This window comes from Larimichthys crocea, chromosome VIII, assembly GCF_000972845.2.
Source record: "Larimichthys crocea isolate SSNF chromosome VIII, L_crocea_2.0, whole genome shotgun sequence".
NCBI classification, from domain to species: domain Eukaryota; kingdom Metazoa; phylum Chordata; class Actinopteri; family Sciaenidae; genus Larimichthys; species Larimichthys crocea.
The window spans coordinates 24,054,006-24,079,869 of NC_040018.1; the positions used below are offsets into that span (position 1 = coordinate 24,054,006).

General features: G+C 41.1%; 1 protein-coding gene across 4 annotated transcripts in view; it reads left to right on the plus strand.

The window, feature by feature from the left end:
- The window catches only part of akap13 (A-kinase anchoring protein 13), a 94,846-nt gene that overhangs the window by 26,700 nt on the left and 42,282 nt on the right, over positions 1–25,864 (plus strand). For all 4 annotated transcript variants that reach the window (XM_019258375.2, XM_027281711.1, XM_027281712.1 and 1 more), the window contains exons 5-10: positions 327–498; positions 5,436–5,619; positions 7,049–7,241; positions 7,506–9,618; positions 10,916–11,001; positions 24,286–24,340. In XM_019258375.2, coding sequence (XP_019113920.2) covers positions 327–498; positions 5,436–5,619; positions 7,049–7,241; positions 7,506–9,618; positions 10,916–11,001; positions 24,286–24,340 — 2,803 coding nt within the window. The remainder of the gene's footprint in view (positions 1–326; positions 499–5,435; positions 5,620–7,048; positions 7,242–7,505; positions 9,619–10,915; positions 11,002–24,285; positions 24,341–25,864) is intronic.

Here is a 25,864-nt window from a genome sequence, read left to right on the forward strand (position 1 = left end):
ATAGAAATCTCTTTGCCTTGCAGGAGGACAAGATAATGTAACTGTCTCGATCACTCAACTTTAAAGCTTCTAATGGAACTTTTTTTAGTCTGATTCTGATTAGTTTTTTTAACACAGTTTTGTTGTGTCAACACAGCACAGCCCTAAATTGAGCTTAGCACCGATGAATGCACGTGGATGTGTCTACCTACATTTACATTTTACGTTTGAGGCATTTGGTTAATGCTCTTATGCTGAGCGTCTTAAAGCGAGCGCTTCCAGTAAACTAAGCTTCAGCTCGTCCTCTGTAAAAACTTGACTCATCTTTGTAATCACCCTCCATGCAGGTGAGCACGGCGGGCCGGGATGATGGCCTCGATGGGGCGTTGCTACTGGATGAGTGTCAGATTCCCCTACAGGAGTGTGAGCGTCTAGACGAGAGCCTGGCTTTGGCCCTCCGCCACCTTGCATTGCCTGCAGGATGGAGCCTACTGGGGAGAAATCTAACTAACAGCACTGGTGAGACTGGAGGGCAGTGGACTGGTCTGTAGTGTTCATGAATCAGATAGCATGCCGACAAATTATAGTTGTACAACAGATAACGGCACGCGTGGCACCTCTCTTTGTATGTTTATCTATGAGTCACATGTATCACATGTAACACATTTACAGTAATGACTAGATATAGATAGATCTCTATTAGCATTATGTTGTGTGTGTGTGTGTGTGTGTGTGTGTGCGCTTTGGAGTGTGTGTTGTCCTGCTAACTGACCATTTGCTAAGCCTCGCCCTCCTTAGTTACTGTTGCTATGTCTATCAACGTTTGGGTTAATCACGGTCGGCAGCCACGCCTCTCAACAGATGAAGGTCGTCTGTGTGAATGTCGAATTACTCAATCTCAAAGCACACTAGTCTGAAATTGGCCATGACATGCACACACACACACACACACACACACAATAAATAAACACAACACAACATGAAAGTGCTGCTTCTGTCTGACCTTCACAGTCTGGATGTGAAAGTGCCGTCTGGAGGGCTAACTAATCCTGACAGGAATTATTTGCCAGCTTATGATCATACAGGGGTGGCCGCCCCTCTACTCATCATCGTGTTATTTTATCAGCGTATCATGTATAATTTATGTTATGTGATCCCAGAGACAATTGAGCTAAACCTAATATTCCTGTTTAACATAACTTCAGATTACACCAAATACATAAATAAAAGGTCTGTCCTCTGGCATTTATTATTTTCTGACTCTAGGAAAGTGGAAATTGTGTAATTTCAGAGTCTACAGAGTGTTCAGTCTTTACCGGTTCTTGATCGTCAATTTTTCAGCAAGTTGGTAGAAATCCAATCGAAACCTAAGAATTTAATGGACATTTATGAAAGGAATATTAATTTCGTTGCGCAGAGACTTGTGTCTTCTATTCAGGTCCCCCCCCCCCCCCCCCCCCCACCCCCCCCACACACACACATTTCCCAGTTTGTTTGAGCAGCTGATTAAAGCACAGCTAAGACAAAGTCAACAATTGATCTACCTGATATCCTGGAAAGACTTCTGAAAGATGCTTATAAACGACTGACTTAATAATTGTAGGTTCATCTTTTTCTTATCAAAAAGCAGGACACATGTGCAAAATGGATTAATTCACCTACAGCATGTGTGCAATTCATGACATAAAGACCTCAACTACACCCATTTTCTATCATAATGTAAAGACCAACCATGTATTTCATTAACTGATGAATCTTGGTGTCTTAAAACCCCTTGCTTGCGGAGAATTTATAGTTGTGTGTTGAGGGCTTACAGCATAGCTATGGAGCTTATCCATGTAGCTGCTGTAGGCTACACCAGCTGCCACGCGTCTTCTCAGAAATATTACTACAAATCAAGTCCACAAGAAGAGCTGTGACTGGTCAATTATGATAGGATTTGATTTCAGATGCCCAGGAAGATTATTGACAGTGAAAATAACAAAACAACACAGTAGAAAAAAGGCTCAGTTATCTGCAAAACTGCTGCTCAGTGTCAACACGGCTATCTGTATTGCACTGTGAAAGAATGTAAACGATGTGATTGCGCAGCAGTAGTCTTCTAATCAGTAATGACACAATATGAAATGATGTACCTGGATGTACTGTTCTAATAATCAATGAACGATATATATTTAAATTTCCACTGACTGACACTCCATTAACATTAACAGAAAGACATGAACATGAAACCACACGTCTCTGTACGGACTTTGATCTGACTCTGGTATTACTATGATCAAACAGAGAACAGTATCTCTTTGCTGCAGCCCGACCAAGTAGCAAGTTTTGGTTGTGAGAAATAGCTGTATCAGTACAAACAAACCTAGATTTTGTTTATTAAAATGAAAGTGCCAATTTTCTCCAGCCATTGACTCTGATGACTTTAATCAGTTAAAGGAAGCCAAACGAGCCGATGTGGATGATAAACTCTGCGAGGTAATTGCTCTCTGTGAAGCAGCGTAAACAAGACTTTTGGGAGTAGTTAGAGTGTGGCCCCTGCCTCTGGCTATTTTTAAGGTAATAGCTTATTGGTTTAACTTAGACTTGGATATCCGACCAAACCAGCAAAACCAGCAGTGTCTCTAACAAAACGGAAGACTCAGTAAATATAAAAATGAAAAAAAAAACATGAATGATAAAAGTCCACAGACACTCTTTTTAAATGTTTTATTCATTATTCTGGAGCCTGAGAAGAAACATCGTCAAAATAAATTTTCAGTGATAACCTCCCTGCCAATTAGATAAAATCTGCTTGTTACTATTGTGGAAAGTGTTGCAACTGTTGAGCGAGATGGACAGACGTATACACACACACACACACACACACACGCGCGCACACACACACACAGAGGCTCCTTTGCATAGAAGTCAGTTGTCATGTTGTTGATGTTGAAGGCGTCTCCCTGCTGCGGTGAGTGACATGTGCTCTAATAAGCTCTGCTTCACAATATGTCACCGCTTCAATGCAAGACACTCAGCTGTGATGAGCTGTGGGGAGGGAGGAGAGCTGCATCTCTGCTCCTCATTTATCAGATCTGTCAGATGATGGATAGTGGCAGACTATAGGTGGAGGTGACGGTGGTTTATCTCAGTCATCCTTCACACCGTGGACACACAACAGTCACTGATCTCACCATAGCAAGCCATTTATCGTCCTCGGGGAAATACGCTCAACGCGGAAGAGCTGTGCATGTCAACGAAACGAAAACACCCAAATAATTTACGTTGTTAAACAGTTAGCGGTGTCAAATTATCTGTAACTTGTGGTTTGTCAAACAATAACATTTTAGTGCATCACTAATCTGCAGCCTTAACAAACACAGAATATTATCATCGATCCTTTAAGGCATTTTTAAGGCACTTCATTTACATCATTCATTAACAAGACAAGACTATACTTGGTCATGGTCGATTTATATGTTTTGACATATTTCAGTCTAAAGTGATGGCCCAACAGAGCCATGGCACTACCTAAAATTTCATATCTTGTCTAAGCTTCTCGGCTTTCCTCTTTTTTTGTCATTTTTAATTGAACACCTGATGGCTGGACAAAAGTAGCAAAACTTTTCTGATGTGTAAATAATTAATTCATGAATATAAAATATATATACAGACAGATGAACTGATTATGGAAATAACTGTTGTGGCCCCAAGTTTGTTCTCATAGTTGTTAAGCTAACTAAGCAGTAGCCAACCAGCTTGGATCTCTGCCAAGGAGCAGTGAAGCTGTTTTGGTAGCTTTTGATGAGCCAACATACTATTCAGCAACCTCATGTAGGTGGTTCCTCTACTGCTGCAAATATCTGTAATCTATGTACTGTACATCACAGCCAACCCTTCAAGTTGCCTTAGTACAAAAATGTCATGGATGTTATGGTAGCCAGTTTGAAGGAACCATCACCAAACCCAGCAGTAAGGCATTTCCTGCTGCTGTTTGCCGCCTCACATTCCAGTCCGGTCCAGCTCAGCCAAGTGGAGCATTAAATATGACCAATTAACTTGAAATACATAAGGGCAGGCTGGTTCAGACTGGCCCATGTTAAATGGAGTGAAACCTCTCATCAGCAGACACAACCAGCATTGTAAATGTTGCCTAATGGGCATTATGGCACTAATAACGCTAAGCAGAATGTGTTTTCTGACCCTTTCTCTGATCTGCTGCAGTTTTTCAGCTGGTTTGTTGTTTTCACTCTTTTCCAACTGATTTAATCTCACTGTTGAAAACTACACAAGGCACAGTTAAAAGGTCTGAGAAGAAATCACAGACGAGCAGTTGCAATATTGAATATATTTCTGCTCTGCATGGACAGTCCATTCACAGGCAGTGACAAATGAAAGTTAAAGAATAAAACGCAATTTTTATTATACAAGTGAAAAATACTCTGTCCAGAAAAATCCAGACTCAGCAACAGTACTGTGGACATTTTATCTTCCTTGTTCCTGTAGTTTCTGCTGTTATAAATAACCACGGAGCAGGTGGTTTGATAAACCTGAGCATTGTGTGTGAGCAGTGTACTGACTCTGCATTACAAGACATCTGGGTGCTGAAGTAGAGATTTTTTCAAACACCGCACCATTGAACATTTACAGTTGTCTGTTTTAACTAAAGGTTTTATGTCTTTCCAATGATCTGTATGTTCCCCCTTTATTAAACTACTATTTTAAAAGTTTTCTTATCTCAGGATGCCCTTTTTAAACTGACAATAAATGGCAGTGGCCTGACAGTAAAATTTATAAATGATAACAGAGAAGATTGGGCAAGTGGAGAACAAGAAAAATATTAATAATCTTTCCCTATGAATGCAGAGAAAGATTTAATTTCACAAATTGGAGGTCTGTGTGTGTGTGTCCATGAATCTCCATTATTGTCTTTGTGGATGTGTAATGGGAGGGTTTCAATGTTTGATGGTGTTATTAGGAGTTCAAATGATCTATGAGGCCAATAATAGACTTAAATTAAAAGTGGGAGTCAGGTGTCAAGAGTTAGTGTTGCTCACCCTTTGCTGAAATTAAATGCTTTGGTTTGATCCAGTCACATGCGTCATTATTGATGCTGATGCTGTGATAGATTTATTATCACATATCAGATGCTGTTTAAGAGGCACATTGACTGGAATATAAGCACTGTATTATGAAAACACACAGTTTAAGTTCTTTCTCATTTGGCATGTTGGCTTTCATCCAAACACCACAGTATGGTTATATCAGTCTGTAAATGTGTAAAGGTCTGTACTGGTTTAATTAGATGCCACTGCTGTGTTGCCAAGCTGCAGCAAGTGATGGTATGTCGGCTACAGCACTACAAACTGGTTGCCAGGACTGCTGCACTCTGCTGCCTCTCTCAGTTTCTATGTTTGTTTCCCTCTTTCTGAATTTATTGTATTTATTTCTGTATTCCTTTGTCTTTTCCTCAGACCTGAATCCTCAGGAGACTCTGCTGCATTTCTCAGCACGTCGAGGTCTTTTTCGGGTTACGGACTTCTTGCTGCAGCAGTCAGGAGCGAAAGCAGCACTGCGATTGGCTAACAGAGAAGGCCACACACCCTCCACCATTGCAGCCCTGCGAGGACACAAACGGCTCCACAAGCTCCTCACAGAGTAAGAACTGAGCACGACTTGTAATGACAGTCAAAGGCTGGCTTAATTGTGCAGTAATAATAATAATGTTTTTTTAATGGAGTGCCACAAACGTGTCTGCAAATGTTTACATCATATGACAGTGATACTAGCTGCAAGCTTTAGTCAACACTGCCGCCTTCTCTGTGCAAACAATCCCATGTCAATATATCAGGGCAGATGGCGTAGTTACTCCCAGCTCAATAGGGCAATCTTATTTGTCTGTTGTCTTCATGGAAACTATCTAAAGAACATAACCACAAAGTTTGCTGCTCAACTTAGCAGTTTCAGCTGCACCCAGATAGTTGAGGGCAAATTGAAAAGATGTGGCCGGCCGGTATTGTTCCCAGAAAATCCAGAGAGATTGGGAAACTATTTGAAACACAAAAGCCTTGGTTACAACTTTGTCTGTGATCTGCTGTAGCACCTGGCTGCAACATCTCACTACGTGTAACTTTACTTTAATATGCGCACACACTGCAGTGTTATCTTTGCAGAGTTTAATGTAGGAGGATGTATGTTTGTTTGCAGTTGTCAGGTGTTATCTTTAATAAGGTCTGAGTGAGTACTAAGTTCAGTTTTTTTTTTTTTTTTTTTTTTTACATCCTTTTATAGCGAAACATTAAGCTGCAGGGGGAAGACAGCTTTTTGGTAAATGGACAGAGACACGGTTTAAGGTGGAATGGACCCTTTTTATGTCTTTTAAATACTCTACTTATCTGCTGCAGAATAGTTTTCATTTGACTCAAAATGAAGATGCCACAAGCTGAATGACAGCTACCACTTACTCATTACCAAGCGTGCGCTGGAGGGGCTTCACAACTTACAGCTTCCTCTTTGTGTGTTGGTAATTACATTTCCCTCATGAAAAGTGAAGTCACTTACAGCCTGGCTGGTGACCTCAGCAGTCATGCCTCGTACTAAAGCAATCCACCCAAGCATTACGCAAACAGATCTGGTTGACTGGGAGGTGTCTTTTATGGAAAGAAAAAAAAAATCCTGCACATACTTTTACCTTCAACACTTAGAGCAAACACAGCAGGGGGAGTGAAGTTTTATCAGGAAGCTTATCAACTAGGAGTGGTCTTTACTTTACTGCTAGGAAGGAAAAGAACATTTTTGGTTGACTGGCCGCAGCGTCTGGAACTTTTTAACGTTTAATAGCTACTTTATTACTTGACAGCATCACTATGTTACTGGATTACCTGATACACTGCTAGAATAGACATATATATAACAACCGCAGCATATGGCTTTTCCCAAAAACAGCAAACCAAGTGGACTATCGCAAGGGGGAGTGTAAATCGGCTGACATCACTGTTAAAACCTTCTTTTGAAAGCGTTTCTGTGCCGTGTTAGCCAATCACGTTACAGAGACTTGTGGATGATCTAAGTGTTTATTTTACGGCAGGGCTGAGACAGACACGGAGACGGACAAAGTGACTGAGACTGTTCAGCTGGTTTCAGATGCCCGGGTAGGTTGCCACTTCCCCAGGCTGAACACACATACTCTAACGCTGACCATCCACCCGGGCCATGATCCTCCAACCCTTCAGAGGAGTGTGGAGCAGCTGCTGCACTTGATATGCCATCTCCATGCCAAGGTGAGTCACGCCACCCTGCCCTTTTAACACACTATCTCCACTCATGTTGGCCTCACTCAGGACCTGCACTGCTGCTGAACATTGTTAGATTGTTTGTTTTTTCACTGCCCTCATTTTTTTAACCTTCAAGCTAAGTTTGTATAACCGGTGGAACACCTTATGCAATCACAGAGCTGGTGATTGATAAGAACTAGATAGCACCTCTGTTGGTTTCTTTGAGGGAAAAGCTAACGTTTATGATGTTTCCTTTTTTATATTCTGCAGGGAGTTTCTGTACTGGAGCTGCAGTTTGATTCTCTGCACACAGCAGCTGAATGTTGTGATGGTGTAGAAACGGAGATAACCTGTCTCGAGCGATTACAGCAGCCTGCTTTAGCATCACAGGATACAACAACAGGAGGGAGCTGGGTAGAAAACTGCTCAGTGGAAATCAGCAGTAGTGTCGATTGTGGACATGGTGGAACTGGAAATTCAGAGTGGAGCTTGTCTGTGAGTACTCCAACATCAGATATACGTTCCCAGGAGCATGGCCTCGGCTCCCTGGGGCACAGGGTGTGTCTCAGGTCAAAAACTGGGAGAGATTATTGCCAAACAGAGCAGGAGGGAAAGGAGCAGCCTGATGTTTCCACCCGGAGTTTGAGTTTGTGTGACAGGAGTGAAGGAACACAGAGTGAGGCAGAAGGGGAGAGCCTCACTGTGGGAATCCTACCACCAGCAAGCTGTGATAAACAGGTAGAGGAAACTGATAGAGGAGAGGCTGTGATCCGGGAAGGACAGGAGGCCACTCAGGGAAAGGAAATATCAGAACAGGAAGCAGAGGACAGCACAACTAGAAGGAGGGAGGAGGAGACCAACTCAGAGTCAACAGATCTAATAACACTCAGTGGAGGCACGAACGCTTCAGTCATGGGCCAGTCCCCGTCATTAGAGGACTCTGATGTATCTGACACCTCTGATTCTGAAATGAAGGAGAGCATCGGGAAAGAAGAGGAGAAACTTAGCCAGGAACTCTGTGACGGCGTCTCTTTAGATGAGGAGAGGGTAGAGAGTGAAGGGTTAACAGAACTTCTGTCAATCCCAGAGGACCTACCCAACCCATCGCTGATAGTCTGCGGTGATGTAATCGAGGAGCCTGAATCTGAGGTTCCACCTCTCTTGATAGAAGGCCTCCACGAGGGGGAACCTCCGCCAGACATAAACAGCCTGGAACAAAACCAGGAAACAGCTGGTAGGGATTATGCTACGGTGCAGCAGAGGGGCTTGGCTCTAGAAACTGGTCGTCATTCTGGGAATTGTACTGGAACAGCCAGTGTTAAAGAGCTAGATGGAGAAGACGCTGAAGTAGCTGAACCTTCTGGATGTAGTCTTGAAAATACCAGTTTGCCTAGTTTAGACGAGCCTGATGACGGAGCTGATTGTCAGACTGCTGATAACTCCATGGAAGATATACAAATTGATCTATCACCTGAAACGATGCCCAGCTCCAGCTTCAACAGTCATGCTGATCTTGATTCAGGGATGATCCGTGGCCTCTCTAGTGATGATGATGACAGCTTCCGATCGCTCGGGAGCTCCACAACAGAAATATTCCACCCCTCTCAGGACAGTGTTGGTATGGGGGATCAGGATTTGATGGAGGAACCAAATGATTCAAAACCTGGTGAAAACAAAGAGCACTCACTAACTGTGGATGCAGGGCTCCCCTTGGAGCCTGGCACCGTCAGTGCACTGATAGCGACGGGCTGCAGCCAGACTGGCACCGGGCCTGAATCGCAACTGTCACCCAGCCTCCAAACAATAGAGGCTTTGAATACTGAGGGGACAGGAGAGAAACTCGTCCCAGAACTTTTCAAAGAGGATCTGTCGCTAGGTCCAGCGTTGTCAGAGAGTGGGGACACTTCAGCAGTGAAAGTCGATGAAAGCGAAGCTGGAGAGGCCATCGTCTCTGAGCATCTGGCCCCAGAGGTCACCAGCAGGCTTTTATTTGAAGCCAGTCAATCTGGTGCAGAAGAAAGTGAAACGATCGATCCAGTTGAAGGTGATCATCAGTCAACAGAGACCAGTGATAAATCTGCAGTGGACTGCAGTGTAGCTGAACAGAGTGGAGATGTGCAATTGTTGCCACAGCAACCCAGATGGGATAATTCAGAGATGACAGCAGATGAGAGGTCACCTGATGAGGGATTATGGCACTCAGAGAATCAGACTGATGTATCTTCATCGCAAGGTTTCACTCCACCCTCAGATGTCGATGCCTTGGAAATAGAACAATCATCTCTGAACAATAAAGCATCCGGTGAACCGCATGTTGAGAATGAGACTGAAAATCCAAAGTCTCTTGACGCAGTGGATAGAGCCTCACAAAGTGCGATTCAAGGTGGGCAAACATTGATTTATTTCAGGTTTATTCTAGTTTCACACACTCACATACATCACAGGACAATATGTTTGTCCAAATCTTATTCCTAAACAAATGCACTAAATCAGATTTAGTGCTCTTCTTGTGATTAATGGCAATAGGTCCACAAAGCTAGATGTCATGTAGCTCACCATTATCGTGCTCACAGAGGCTTTTGGGGTGATATCTTGCATTTATTATTTTAGTAATTCTTTAAGATCAAATTATTATTTACAAAAAGAGGTAATTTCTATAATATGTGATATTAGCACAACAGTTTTGCCACATCAGTAAATGCAGAGACGTTTGGAGACATTGTGACATGTTACATAACTGGACATACTGAGCTAGATTATATATTTGATACCTTAGGTTATGTATTGTGCAGACTGACAACAATTGTCTTTATATTTGTATGTTTTGTGTTAGGCTCATGTACACAAGCACACTCTGGCTTCCAGTATGACCGCAGTCACATTACCAGTACATGTGACCAGGTCTCAGATGTACTCCTTGGATGACTTGGTTCTCTAAAACAAACATGCACAAGCAAGCTGCTGTTAGCATGGAGCAGGAAGTGAAGAGTCTCTCTTCTCTAAGTGAACTCACAACACTCCTCTGTCGGCAATTTTCACTCATCAGGAATAATTGTACTGGACCCAAGTTCAATAGAGAAAGGTCAAGGGCAAGGTTGGCGCTGTGCGTCATACAGGGAGTGGGGTGTCATTATGAACGTGGGATATATTTACAGTCTGACAGTGGCGTAGCATCAGGTAACATCACAGGCGATTAGAGACAAGCTTTCTGTTGTCTCAAGACGTGAATATTAAGTCTGGAATTGCAGTGGATGTTGAAGTAAGAAGTTGTTGTTTCATTCTGTTTCATGCAGATTGATTACTGAGATTTCCCCAGTCCCTCTAGCATTTATCAAGTGATGTTCACATCCAAGATAGATTCCTGTAGTTGATCTCAGATAATTACACAGCACCATTAATGGACCATTTGGTTTCTGTTTTTATAATCAAATAATGATTCGTTTACATTTATATGTAATTGTCCTTATGGGAAATTTCACTTTCAGGGAAGCTTTAACAGCACATGAAAACTATAGACACAAGTTGCTTCATCACCATTGCACACAGTCAAACTCCTAAGTGTATCTGCAGTGAGGGCAGACAAATCCCTGTTCCGTTTACTCTAAACACTTGTTATCGATTCCTGTATTTAGAGGAATTGCCATTGAACTGATTGCATTGTGTTGTGTGTATTTCTCCAGAGGTAGAAGTCATCATGTCTGAAGAAACTGTAATTGGTGCAGGGGAGGAAGAAAATGGTCCAACAGAGGAAACCGATTCCTCCACGGTAAGCTCAAAGTGCCTATCCCTATCAAGCTCTGCTTTGTTGTAGACAAAGGGTTAATTAACATGAGTTTAAAATGAGTCACTGTTTGCCAAACCTTTGAAACACCTTAAGTAACCTTTGGCACAAAGATGTTGCAAACAAACAACCAAGCAACCAAGCTCAGTCCCTGAGATACTACACGACCAGGTGCAAAATGTGCTGTGAAACTTGTTGGTTGTGTTGATCATTTTTCACAGCCAGTATTTAAACTAGTTAAACACAGATGGAACTTATAACATCACTCATTGCTGCATTATAATGTTACTGGCTCCACCTGTGCTTTTTCCTTTTGTGAAAAGTCAAAATGTCTGTGCTGTGAAAAAGGTCTGTGAATCTGATTCATTCAGGAACTTCAGAGCAACAGTTGTCTAGAGTGTTTTGATGCTACCAAGGTTAGCAAGACTTATTCAAACCAAAGCGTAAAAGACAGACAGATGTTTGACAGGAGACAAAAAGAAAATAAGCTGTGATATATCAAGCTGTCTCATCAAGTTCACTTATTCATATTTTTATAATATAGCAGGAAAGCCTTGCTTTTTGTATTTATAAAAAGTCTAGAAGTTAAGGTGAAATTAATCTTTAAAATGTACATCAAGAGATCCAGTACCAATCCAAACATTCCTTCAGACTTTTGGACACACCAACCCCTGTATGTCCACGTTTCAATAAATAATGCAAATGATAATAATAAATAGAGGTAGAGTACAAATAAACAAGTTTGCCAGCAAATCAACAAAGATAAATGAATAAAAAATGTTATCTAGTGAATATGAACCTATAGTGTACTTTACCATAAATGAGAATAATAATGTATATTGACAGAGTCTATATCTATTATTAATGTGCTCTGAGGATGGGCTGCATGCTGTGATGAACTGTGAAGATTCTGAATATGACTGATGGATAACTTGCAATATTGGACATCAGTTCAATCCAGTGCACAAATGAAGAAGGTGTGACTGATTTCCATTGTTAACTATCCAATAATTCTGCATCCTGTTAAAAAAAAAAAAAAAAAGGCCAGTCAGCGCCACAGTTTGAAGCACCCATGCATCTGTAGATTTAAGGCACCGTTAACAGGATTTAATGAGAAATAAGCATGAGAAGAGATGTGCAATTAAATGTTCAATAAAACTAATTTGGGCTCATTTTGTTCAGAGTTTTCCAAGAATTTCTACTAAATGTTTTGCTGTGTAGGAAGTTTATTGTTATAGGCTTTCCTCGGTATAAAATACTTTTTTATTATGAGATCATTATTATGGCAAGTTTTCCGTTGCTTAAACAGTGATACACAACACAGCATTTTTTTTATTAAATGGAACTCTTATTAAATTATTATTATTGTGCAGGAATTGCCATGAATTGCAAAACATCTCTAGTAAAGTATGGCAAAAAGTTTCCGGGAGAAGGAACGGCAAGATTTGCTTAGAAGCAGCTTGATGTGCCAACTAGAGATTTGCAGAGAGTTCAGAAAAGCTGCCTGGGACATTTTTCTGTCTCAGTAAAATGTTTCAGTGTTTCTGTTTTGTGTATTTTTGGTTAGTTCAGTCATTCAACAAGAAATCTATCACCTGCTGGAGTGTCCTTAAGTACGACCTCTACATTTACTTTACTGCAAAATGCAACAGGATCTCCCTACTTCATCCTGTGGGAGTCACGTTACTGTCTCAACTGAGCACATGGATGCGATCTTCAAGAGACAAGCTTTACTCTGAAATGTTGCTGACTGACAGATTCCTCAGCAGCCATAGACTGCAGTGGCTCTGCTTATTCCTGGGTTGCGGTCTAGGTCAGTGGCTTGTTCTGAATGCCAGATGTTTCACTGTAAGAGGATGTACGCAGCCTGTGGGAGACTGTGGCTCACCAGCAGAGGGCGATGTAGTCTCAATGGCGTCACTTGAGTTTTTCCTCTTGACCAAAGAGAGAATTTAATGACCTGCCATTTGATCCTGTTTAAATCTCCTGTAATTTCTATGATGAGCAGGCAATTTAGAGTCACGCTTGTGTTGAGCAAACTGCTGTAGGAGTTGAGGTGAAGGAATTGCATGTTCACATACTCAAGATGCATCTTCAGAACGTATCTTCAGTTTCATAATTCACACTATTTGAACACCAGAACAATAACAGTAATCAACCCTTGTGGTTTATATTACACTTGAGTCATAATAATGTCAATTTGTAAACTAAAATTAATGAAACCTGAAAAAAAAAGCAGTATGAAGTGTATATATAGAGAGATTATAAAACTCAGAGTGACTGGAGAACAGAGTGACAGCAATAACAACTAGCTGCATGAAATGAGATGTAAGGCTAATGAGGCAATTAAAATCACAAAGACGAAATGAGATGTAAGGCTAATGAGGCAATTAAAATCACAAAGACGCATCAATGTGTTGACAAGATGTAACCTATTTAAACAGCAGATCATTTAGTCTTGGTTAATTCAACACACATGACATCTTTTCTTATGATTATTGTTATTATTTTATATATATATATATATAGTGTGTGTGTATGTTGTGTAGATATAGGGTGTGTATATGTATATGTTATTGAGTTTTGACAGAAAATTGGTGGCTATTTTGATAATCGTTGAGTCACTTTTCATGGATTTGTTGCTTTTCCTTTTAATTATTTTGATAATTTTAATTAGTTTTGTTGTTTGTTTTGTCAAACAAGTATGGATCGACAAAATTAATGAATGGGTACATCCATGATGAAACAAATGAATACAAAGTAGTTAAACCTGGCTCCACCTCAACTAAATAGGAAGGTAAAATCATGCCTTTACATTAATGTGTGACTAAAGATGTAATCATTTCCTGATTATACTTAACATGCAGGACTTTTACTTTTGTAAAGGATCTGCATGCTTCCTTTGCCACTGACTACACCTATCGGAAAAGAAGAAAGTAACAGAGCTGTTCAATAAACACATTTGGCCACTAATGGTGCTTTTATTTATGTGGCGAGTGGCTGCACTCACAGCTGAGAATGCAGCAATAGCTTTGAAGATGCCATTTTACTTTCCATAGAGCATTTTCCAAAGTAAACAGCTCTTCAAATGTGTGAACTTGACAGCCAAAGGCCAGGAAAGGCAGTTTAACAATATTATATATTGCAATATAACCTATATGTCACCAGACTGGCCAGGCTTGACTTACCTGCTCTATTGACAGAACCTAGAGGTATCGTTTTCTTTGATATGAATATGTCACAGTGCCTCTAGCTGAGTAAGATGCATCTCATTTGTCCTGTTTGTGTTCGTGCTTTCCTCACTTGCACTGCTGAGTTTCTGAACTACCCCCAGTTAAGATAAGTGAAATGCAAAAATGGAGATTAAATGGTGTTTGGTGAATTGAAACATTTCTGGTACCGATGAGAAAAATCTGGCAATTTTATTAACTGCTGCTGTTGACAATTCACAATGAAGAGAGGAGTGTGAAAATGTTTAGTGTATTGTTAATACAGTGATTAACACCATGAGAAAGAGCAGCTTTGGTCCTTACTGTATGTGTTTGTGTGAGTGTGTATGTGTCAGTGTGTGCTGTTTTACCTCTTAATAAATGGGACAGTTAGAGTAATACCAGCTGGGAGGTTGTTCGGGGCATTAATGGGCTCCACTTACATTTTTGGCCGTACACTTTGTTCACTCCTACGAACTACCAGAGCAATATAGAAAGTGTCAGTTTTCAAACCCAACAAACAGCAGGTTATATTCAAAGTTTTTTATTTTCTGTGCAAACTATGTGGTCTGTGTAGTTCAACAGATAGTTTGTATCACTGATACACCTGGAGCTCTGTGAAGGTCAGAGTTTGGATTAGGGGGAGAGTCTGATTTGTTTGTGGCGACCTGCATTCACACCTTTGCGCTTTTGGCCAGCTTAGGGTAGGATCCAAGGTCAAAGCTGGATTCTCATATCCGGAACAACCCACGGGCTGTTGGGACTATTTACAGGAAATATCACCAGGCACACTGTGCGTAACTTACCATAGTGATAAAAATGATGAGTTTTAGAGTTTGGAGATTTCACAGTGTCACTGACACCCACAGTTGCTTGCTGTATGGATGTAGAAAACAATATTGCTGTTGAATTGATTTGATTTGCGTTGTTTAGGGAGTAGATACTTCAAAAGATAGGCAAGAAATTAATCTGTTACTTGCAATATGAAATGATTGTTGCTGATTGGGAGGTTCAGTTTAGGTATCTCCGGCAGAATTTGATCAAATCAATACCCAGTACAGTGTTTAGTAATTTCACAGTGTTATGTTGTCATCTTATCAGTTTACCATATTCTGTTTCCTAATTAAATGATTAGAAGAAAATTGTAATCATAACTGATAAAATCTTACTAAGACTTAAAACATACTAATTACTGCAGATTAGTTTAAAATGTGTGAAGAGTTTGGTCTGATAATGCGTAACAGTGGGACTGTTCATAGCGGTCATCAATTAGATTTTTCTATGTGTGATCTTTGCAAACATATTAATATATTGTGTTATATTCACATATGATTTAAAAAAAAAAAAGAATTAATATCGATTTCAGCCACATTACCCCGGCCTAGACATGATAAATCACACGTGGGGTAAAATCTGAAGTCCAATCTGCACTGTAGAGTAACTGGCCAACTCTAGCTCTGCCCTTTTGGAGATTAATATAGAAGAGATATTATTTTTCTACATTTTTTTTGCTACTTACAGCGCTGCCACAACATCACTCTTAAACTTTTTCAACACGGCCACCGGCCAGATCCATCATCTTTGAGAGGTGCAATCTCTCCCAGAAGGCGCCTCACAGGTGGCCTCAGTCCTCATCCAGCAGGGGGTGTTAAATCTCAGCAGCATAAATTCTGATGATTGAATAACATTAACTGGAGTAATAATGGCCTACTGTCATCTGTCACACTCTAACAATGTACTCCTTTGGCTGGCTGATTTACAGGATGAGAGGGAGAGAGAGAGACATTCACAGCCTCGTTGAGACAAAGAGAGAGAAAATACAGAGAGAGAGAGAGAGCAAAGGCATGAGTCAGGCAGAGTCAGGAGAGAAGTTGAGAGGCGACAGAGGAAAAGAAAAGGGAGGGAGTCAGGGAAGAAGAGAAGGAAGGAGGGAAAAGGAGAAGGAGGGAGGGGAGTAAAGCTGGAGTCTGGTAGAGAAGGCTGCTTCTGTGGCCAGATGTGAAGCTAAGCAGACAGTTTCAGCTCTGCTCAACAGTGTTTGTGCTGGATTTTAACCTTCTGTTCAGTAAATCGGGATATTTAAGGGAAAATGTACGAACGACACAAGCGGAGGTACAGCCTCTGTGCCAAAGGAGAGAGAGCTGTAGACGTGGTTTTGATAAAGGTAGGCTACCTCTCTGCACTTACAAAGTTGCTTGCTATGATAACTGCTACTGCTACAGTCATTTGAACAGAGGCTTTGGAACAAAGTTAAGTGCTTCAAGCTGAGCTAATAATGAAAGATAATGGTAAAAGCAAGGTAATAAATATAAAAGCAGGAATGAAAACCTGAAAATGAACCATTAAAGGAAGGTCCAACATAATCATTAGGATTATTGCATCAAATTAAGTCCATTAATGAGAGTTTCATGAAGTAATTTAACAGTTTAAGCCTCAGACGGAGCATTTCTAAAGGCCTGACCACACTTATTTGTACAAGCTGTCCAGAAAAAGGTTATTTCTTAAGTAAAACATAATCATAACTGTCACAAAGTGCTTCAACATGTTTGGACAAACCTGTAGTCGTCTCCCAGAGTTGTTGTGATGGGTTTTGCTGTGTTGCACCCTGGGAGATGATTGCATGGTTGTTGATAGTGGCCCTCCAGACACAGAGTGCTGATTATTTTGGGGTGGAGTGCGGTTTCTGGATGTACGCTGCATGAGTATACTGTGTGTATCACCAAGACAGATGCCTGTACTCTAACCATCTCTGTGGAATAACTGTGTATGAAACTTAATGAGGCTCAGACAGTTTAAGGTCTTTCCAGGATTATTTGGTCAGGCTAGTGAGCACTTGTCTGAAGTCCACTGATGTTCTTAAAATGTCTGGTCACACTGGAAAAGTTGGGACATTTCTCTCTCTCTCTCTCTAAAGGTCTTGTTACCGTACCATAACAGTTCTGTGTCAAACCATTTGAACTGGGCGTTCTATGGAGTCTCTCTAAATGGGATCTTTATTGCACCCTAAAGTGCTATTTAAAGCCCAAACGGCTCTACATATATAGAACCCTTTAAGATATTCTGTGCTAGGTGTGTCAGGTAAGAGTGTCCCTTTTTTTTTAAGATTATTTTTTTGGCCTTTTTTGAGGTTTTTAAAAATGTTTTATTTTATTACTTTTTTGAGCTTATTGTATAGAGACAGCTTGAGTGACAGGAAATGTGGGGAGAGAGAGATGGGGAATGACAAGCAGGAAAGAACCACAGGTCGGATTCGAACCCTGGGCTTCTGCAGCAAGGACTAAGCCTTTGCACATGGGGCGCCTGCTCTGTCCCTACTGTTTATCAAACAACCAGCTATGCCAATGGCTAAGACTGAAATATCACAACAACAACTTGATGGATAACCATAAAGCTTGATACAGACACCCCCCCTCAGGACAAACTGTAATAACTTTGGTGATCTTCTGACTTTTTGTCCAGTGTGTATTACCAGGTGTTATAAGAATTTTCAAATGACCCTTTAATAAGGAAGACAGAATTCGAAGTATCAAAGTTTAAGTTGAATTTATTATTCTTGTACAAGAAGGAGTGTTTAACAGTGCAACACACAAGAGGGGTTACAGAGAAAAAGGCTTCCTGAGGAGCTCTAACAGTTGGTTATTATACAATCGATAATGGGCTGTCTTAACCAGACCCTCCAGGAATTTGCGATGTTGCGATTTGCAACTTCAACGCAACTTCAGTGAATCCCCGTGAATTTAGGGCGGTGTTGCAATTTTAACCAATCACCGCGATATTTCCGCAACTTCTGCACAGTCTGCCCGGGGGATTGAACTCGGTGGGTCAGGGAAGGCCGCACAGTGCGGGAGGATCCCCTCGTGGGACCTCTCCCCGGCGCTGGCTGGCCCCTGCTGGGCGCATTTCCTCTGCGGCGCACTGCCGTCTCTGGGTTGGCTTGGAAAGGCTCGGGGGCAAAGGTGGCTCACGGCTCCGGCTACAAGTTTTACAGCGCCCGCCTGCCCAGACCTTGCCGATTCCCGGGGCCGTGGACTTGTGCTCGTTGTGCCCTCTACGGGGCTCGCCCCCCGGGGACGGGGCCCCCTCGCCCCTGGCATGACTGTCGATTCGCAACTTAGCGCAACTTTCACTTCCTCCCGCAACAAAAATGTAAAAAGCACCGCACCTTTCACTGCAATTTTTTTGAAAACCTCACGCAACATCAGGCCCGCGAAATCCTGGTGGGATTGCTTACCCCTCTGCGAATTGTTAACAGACATGTATATATAGCATCTAAACGTTTTTCTCAATTCCCTTAATCAGTAGTCAGCATATCCCCAATAGAAATGACACCTGCCAATCATCTGGGTGTTAATATTGTCAGTGTGCGCATGTTAGCATGATGGAATTAGTAAGTGCAACCTCACAGATCGTACGATGGCGGTAAACTTTAAGGTCTTGTTTTCTTTGTAGCAAGTAAAACTTTCACTGGAGCTTAACAGGAGTGAATTCAGTAATGAGTAAAGAGATCAGTAAAATAAATTAGTGTACAGGTCTGTTTGGCTTCAGCTGAAAGCTGCTTGACATCCTCCTGGATCCACATTCTTTATCCTGTCATCCTGACATGCTGTAATTACTGTTGGTCTATTCTATACATACAACGTCTATTGCATGTCTGTCCGTCCCTTTTCTGTTGCTCTTCCTGAGGTTTCTTCCTTTTTTCACTGTTGAAGGTTGAGGTTTTATCCAAATTTAAAGTGTCTAAGGATAGAGGGTGTTGTACTCTGTACAGATGGTAACACTCATTGAGGCAAATATGATATTTATGATATTGGGCTTTATAGATAAAACTGACTTTACTTGACAAACTATAAAGAGGATAAAACGTGTAGAATCTAGACTAAAGCCACTAACCATCAACTAAACAAGACTGGGGTGATTCAATTCAAACTAAACTTGTGACTCAAAACTGAACCATTTCCTATTGCTTGATGAGTATTAGCTATAGAATCAAAATTAATAACCACGCTCTAAAAAATGTAATGCATAGCTAAACTATGAACTACTGACCGTCACGCTGTCTATGATTTCCAAGAAGTAGAGCAGACTGGAAGGTACTGAAAGAAAAATACTGTTTCTATGAAGTGGATAGCTCTGGTATATGTAACACCTCTCTTGAGTCCATTGTCACTTTCTAAACTTGTTCCTGATATCAGCTCCTCTTTTCACCCAAGGAGTAAAATAACAAGGGGATATGTGCGTGAGTGTGTGTGTGTGTGTGTGTGTGTGTGTGTATAAGAGAAAGAAGGAGAGAGGGAGGAAAAGGGAAAGAGAGAGGGCGATATGATGGTGTGGGAAAAGGCAGCGCCGGGCTAACGGTTTCCTCTGGCCTCAGATGGAAACAGGCATTTGGCCAAATGACTTCATTCCAACCAGCGTTTCACATCCCAGCATCTCTCCTGGCCTGGAGTCACAAAACACATCATCACTCCACTTACCAAGTACAGTAACTGTGAATAACCCTTTATACAAACCAACATAGTGCTACAATATATACAAGCACTATGCTGGGAAATAACAAATCTCTAAATCTTCTTTTCCTTTTTAAGGCACATTTTTCCTCGTTTAGTGCATTTCTAACATTCTTCGTCGTTTTATGGTCACGGGAATAGTTGGTAGTCAAACTGTAGTTTGTAGTGTGCTGTAAGCTCTGACTATTGACACCTTAATATTAGTGATGTATCAATTGATGACCACTCTGCTGTTCTCAGAGGAAATAATTCTGAATAAAGCAATCCAGTTCCATTTCAGGCATTAAAAACACAGTCCTTCAACCCAGATTCAGTCCTCCATCGTGCTGAAATGGACGTAAAAAAAACACTGTTTCTCTTTCTTTGTCCCTTTCAGCTCCACAGAACAGCTGACTGTGGCCTCTCTGAGTTCAGTGAAGGAAGCACTTCATAATTCGTCTCAAATATAACATTTAAGCCACATCAGTGGGATCCTTGTCTGACAAGTGATAGATTTGCTTTTATCCTGTTTTAAGTGTTTGGTAAGTTCAAGTCAGTGAAACAGAAAATAGCCTTGCCCTCAGGTCTGCTGCCAGCCACCCCTGGGGATCAAACCGTGTGTACATACCTGGCTGGAAACAGTCATTCAGTCAGCCATGGCATCCTTCAGTGCTGCTGGATCTATCTGGACGCCTGCCTGTTTAGAAACAAGGCAGCAATCCAAGTCCTGCCTGCCCCAGCACACACACACACACACACACACACCATCCCGCCTTTTTATTTTTAAACCAGATGTGTTTTTACTGGGTACAGTTTAGATTCCCTCGACGCTACAAATATGCACTGGGCTGTTTAGACTCCGGGCTGCCATCTTTCAGAGGGGGAATCGGTTCTCACCTTGTTGGCTGACTGACTAGTTTGGAGGTTTGCTAACTGGCTGGGGCACTTGTTTGAAGAATGTAAGGCTGGTTGACTGGCTGTAACCATGTCTCTTCTGGTTTGTATTGGACAAAACATACTGACCTCAATACCACTGCTGATCTTACTGTATGTCCAACCCTTCATCCATGGTGCTATATTCAGGAAAAAAAAATAGCTTGACATATGAAACTTTGACATGTCATTTATTTCTGATGATGTATGTCAACAAAATGCTGAAGGTTACATTACCGTCGATCTCAGTGGACGTTTTTTCTGGATGAAGGAGCCACAGAAATGACTAGAAAATAAGTGGAAACAATCTTATTTTCCATCTTTTCGCCATCTAAGGCGGTGACGGACACAAGTTCAAATATCCTTCAGTAAATCACTGACTTTGGCGGGAGCTTTAGGGTTGCTATGCAACTGGCATCACTGCACTGAACGAGGAGTTATGAGTTGAAAGTTTGATGCTGTGAGTGAAAGCTTCTGTTTTGTCTAAACTGAGCTGTATTTTTTCAAATTTTTCAGTCATGTGGTCAGTATTTTGCTAAATAACATGAACACACTATATAAGGTGCATAAATAGTAGGTATCACATACGTCCACTTACTAAGAGAAGCATATCTCATCATTCCTAAGAGTTCAGTTCATCTTGTAGTCGGTCCAAAGCACACTGAAGCATTCTGGTGGCTCAGGGTGTGTAAACACTCTATTAAAACACTTTAAAGCTGCCGTTTCCTTTACTTTGGCCTAACTCCGTATTTCATTCAGGATCCTTTGTTTCTATTTGGAGTTCTGCTGTCACTGCTCTGCTGTGAGGTCAAGCCATGTAGCCTTTTGTAATTTGTTGAAACACTGGCAATCATTTAACTTCTGAGCAGAACCTGTGCACGCATTTGTCTGTGTTTGTCTATGCATGCGTGTGTCTGTGTGTGTGTGTGTCTGTGTCATGCGTGTGTGTGTGTGTGTGTGTGTGTGTCTGTGTGTGTACTGGCGCCCTCTGTGACCAACTAATCTTTCCTCGTCAGCGTGTTTGTTCTCTCTCAGCGGGCTCTGTTTGATATCTGAACACAGCTGTGAGAAAAGAAAAAAGCCTGTGTGTGCTGTCTGTGCATGCATCTGTATGTATGTGTGTGTGTGATTTTGTTGTGTGCACGTGAGGCTTGTTGAGTGGAAAAAAGTAGCATGAGTGTTTGTAATGTGTGAGCACGCATGAAACACTGTTGGCTGACGGAGGTGTATGTACACGGTTGCCAGTTGGTATGTTAGCGCCTGTCACTGTGTTTGTAGGAATGCAGTGTACGGTCACAGTGGGTACTTTGACACATACACACACACAGACTCACGTATACACACCCAGGCCTGGACAACAGAGCCCAGTGTTTCTCTTGGTCCCAGCAGCCCTGTCAGTAGTGTGCTCTGGGACAGTTGAGGCTTAGTTGTTTGGAAACCAAGCTCAGCCTCCTCACCCCAAAAGCATTCTGTGAGGGTCAACCTTGCTGGCTGGTTGAAACTCACTCATCCTCTGCAGTGTTATGTCTTTGATTTGTTTTTAACCTCCTGACTTGTTTTTTTTTTTTTGTTTCTGTCTGTGTTCTCGATTTTCAAACCAACCACAGTATATGTGCTCGAGTTTAGTTTTAAGTTCTTTCCCCCTTTTTTATTTGTAGCAGTCTGCTTTTGTCACATTGTATTATACAGTTGGCTATTGTGAATGCTCCATCATCTATAATAGAAACCACTACAGTATATTATATGGAGAGGACATTATATTATATGAAACGGTAAACAAAAGCTATCACTGAAAAATGGCTATGACTATAAATTTTAACGAAACAGGCTTTTATTTCATGAAACTCTTAATAGAAATGTATTATTTACCATACAGAAATGCTAAGCATTAGCTGGTTCGTAGAATGTCAGGAAACTTTTTAGTTTTCTGGTCTGAAAAAACATCCAATTTGAAGACCCCAAAGACATAGACAATTAATTGGTCAATCAAAAAATAAAAATAATAATAAATAAATGGTAATGATTAGACACCAGGAAGTCACTGCATCCTACCAAAATGTTGTCAGATAAAACCACTAAAAGTAGTTTTTACATTGTTTCATACAGATGAATTCAATTGATTCATCCGTATTAATTAGTGAACTATAGAGGTGTGTGTAATGAACAGAGTCAGGCTAGCTGTTTCCCGATGTTTCCACTCTCTGCTGACTGAAAGTTCATATTTAATGGACAACCATTAAAGTAGTATTGCTCTTCATATCAGCAAGAAAGGGAACACACGTTGCAGCCGTGTTTTCTTGCTCCAATGTCTAACCAAACTATTTTGCTCTCTGCGGTCGTCTTCAGTCAGAAGACTAAATATCCACTTGTAAGTTAGTCAGACTCTTCACCTCACATCAGGAATAGTTGATTGCGTTCAAGTACTTCTCAGCTTCACAGAAACATGGTTAAGTGTGTTAATGAACCAGAGGACGGTTCACTCCCACTGATCCAATGAAACAGGATCCATACACATGTATACATACATTTAAAGATGACAGTTGCCCATGGTGTAACTACACTGTTTTGTGGGGGCCTTTTAAATTAGAGTTCTGTTCATTCTACATCTGGAGGTTCCTTTGTACAAGTCTTAGACAGCCACGTTAAAAGGGCTATGTTAAAGCCTGTTGATCTGAGCCAGGCTTAACCTGGGTTTACTGGGGTTAAGAGTTAAATGGGAAGACTTAGGCAGGGGAGGAAACAAGCTACAGTAGGAAGAAAGCAAGGATCAAATCATTAAAGGAGGATAGACCATAAACATCTTGAAAGAGGCACCATCTATACTCAGTTACAGTCGGTTCAGCTCAGTTCAGAAATCACTTGACCCCTAAAAATGAGCGGTCTCTGCTGACGAGCTTGATCTTGGCAATCTGGCTTTGTTAAGAGGTTATTAATCTGTTTTTAGTCTATTCTGTTTGTATGAGGAACACATTCAAAATCAAAGCTAGTCATCTTTATGTACATGTCGTTGATGGAGTTCATTAAAACAATAAACTTCTCTCAGGCTCTGTTAGTCTCACATTCAGAGCTGTCAGTCAAATTGGTTGTGTTTGTGTTGCCTGCGAAGAGGGGGGTGCCAGTGGCTTTTGTAGCTTAAACCAACTCTCTCACTCACTCACTCACTCACTCACTCACTCACTCACTCTCTCTCTCTCTCACACACACACACACACACACACACACACACACACACACAGCTGTTGTATAGAAATTCAGACCACAGAGGAAGCAGAGCCCCAACGTTGTATGTTTACAGCCAACCACAGATCTTTGACAGGCTGTGTGTGTGTGTGTGTGTGTGTGTGTGTGTGTGTGTGTGTGTGTGTTTGAGTTGGAGTCAGCGTGACTGTGAGCTCTGAAGGCTGAAAACAGACCAAAGTTAGATCTTTACAAACAGTTCCTCTAGAAGATGGAGCTGGAGCGTATCTACTAAATCCGATGAATACTCTTAAGTCTGTTATGAAGAGTGTCTTATCGGTGCCTCCCATCCTGTGCACCGAGCAACACTTCCTAACTGCCACGCTGGTCTGCATCATTATTTCTTTGTGGGTGATGATCACATGTTGCTGAGGCTGATTCAGTGTCTTCCTGTTTCTCTGTAGATTCACAGAGACAGAGAGGCGTCGTTCCGTCAGCCGTGCAACACTCTACACTCAGGTAAGAGTTACTGTTTAATGCTATTGATCTAACCTCACCGTTCAGAAAAGAGTGTGAATTCAAATTGATTATCTTGCCCATGTATTCGTTTTTAATTTAAGAGGTTTTCTGCATATTTCTATAAGCCACATTATATAGCAAGACTGCTTCCCCATCATATATGGAAGTGGGTCATTTATGCATTAATGTTTATGCTGGGAGGTGATATATCAGTTTCTTTTTGAAGCTAATTTATTTGAAATGACAGCAAATTGATGTTTGGCTTGGTGACTTCTGATTGAAGCTTCACTGACGCACAGTGCATTCAATTCTCATCAGCCTCTGTCTGACATTTTTTTCTACTCAAAATATTATTTATAGGAATAAAGAATTTTACATAATCAGACATCATGCCAAGACCAATATGAGATTTTGTAACCAGATACTGGTATTGTTTGGAGTTAAGTCTCTAGTACTATTATTGTGTTATTATTTATTATTATGTTAAAATTCTTTGATATGAAACTGGCCAAATAATTAGCAAAAGTATTCAGCATACAATCATGTAGTAAGTTTTTGGTTCTCTGTATGTTGTTATGGGTTAGCTGGTAAATCAGCTGATAAATTTGTCATTTGTGACACATAGCTGGACTCCCTGAGTGCTCTAATGCTAATCAAAGCTGACTGAACATTTCTAATAGTTGTTTTTACATTTGTTGGAGACACTCAGAGACTAGTTATGTTTTTTTTGTGTTTTTTTAAAGAGCACTTTAAGGTCCAGTGTGTAAGATTTATGGGGCTCTATTTATAGACTATGGAGTCCACAATGTTGCACTGACATGTTTTTATAGTAGCCCAGAATGGACAAACCAGTTTCGGCTTAAGATGGGGCCTTTTTTTTGCAGTTTTTGCAGCCTTCTCCTACAAGAAGCTGGCTGAAACATACTAAGCATCTTCGGAGTGTACCAGTAGATGAGTGTTAGATCGTGCGTGGAGTCTACAACCATTGGTGGAGCTGCAGAGCAGTGTTTTAATGAGTGGGACCCGGTTTTGTATGTAACACCATGCGCACAAGGCTGCTAATGAATGCCACAAGCATTGAGATGATGTGATACATATTTCTGCCAAGTGCACACAGTGGGATTAGAGTTGACCCTTTTTGTATTCCAGTTGACCCTGCAGTATTTTTTGAAAGTGACCCTTTAATGTAACAGAGCTAATTAACATTGGTGCCAGTGGTTATTCATAGATTAACATGTCATGACATTATCTTGGCTTTTTATGTGTGTGTTCCTGTTTTTTGTGGCTAAAAACATTGACTTACTCATCATTGCTGCAAACAGTTGATTGTTGACTACAGCAGTGGATATATTTCAGTCGGTATACGGGGGATGATTGTAAGACAAACCGTAACGTATAAGATAGAGTCTGTCAGCAGAGAGACCAGTCTCAATGAAAAAGACCAACCGATCGATGAGCTAGATCAGGCTGAGAACAGACTGCCTTTTATCTGTGGTGGAAAAGAGATGAAACATCAGTCTGTCA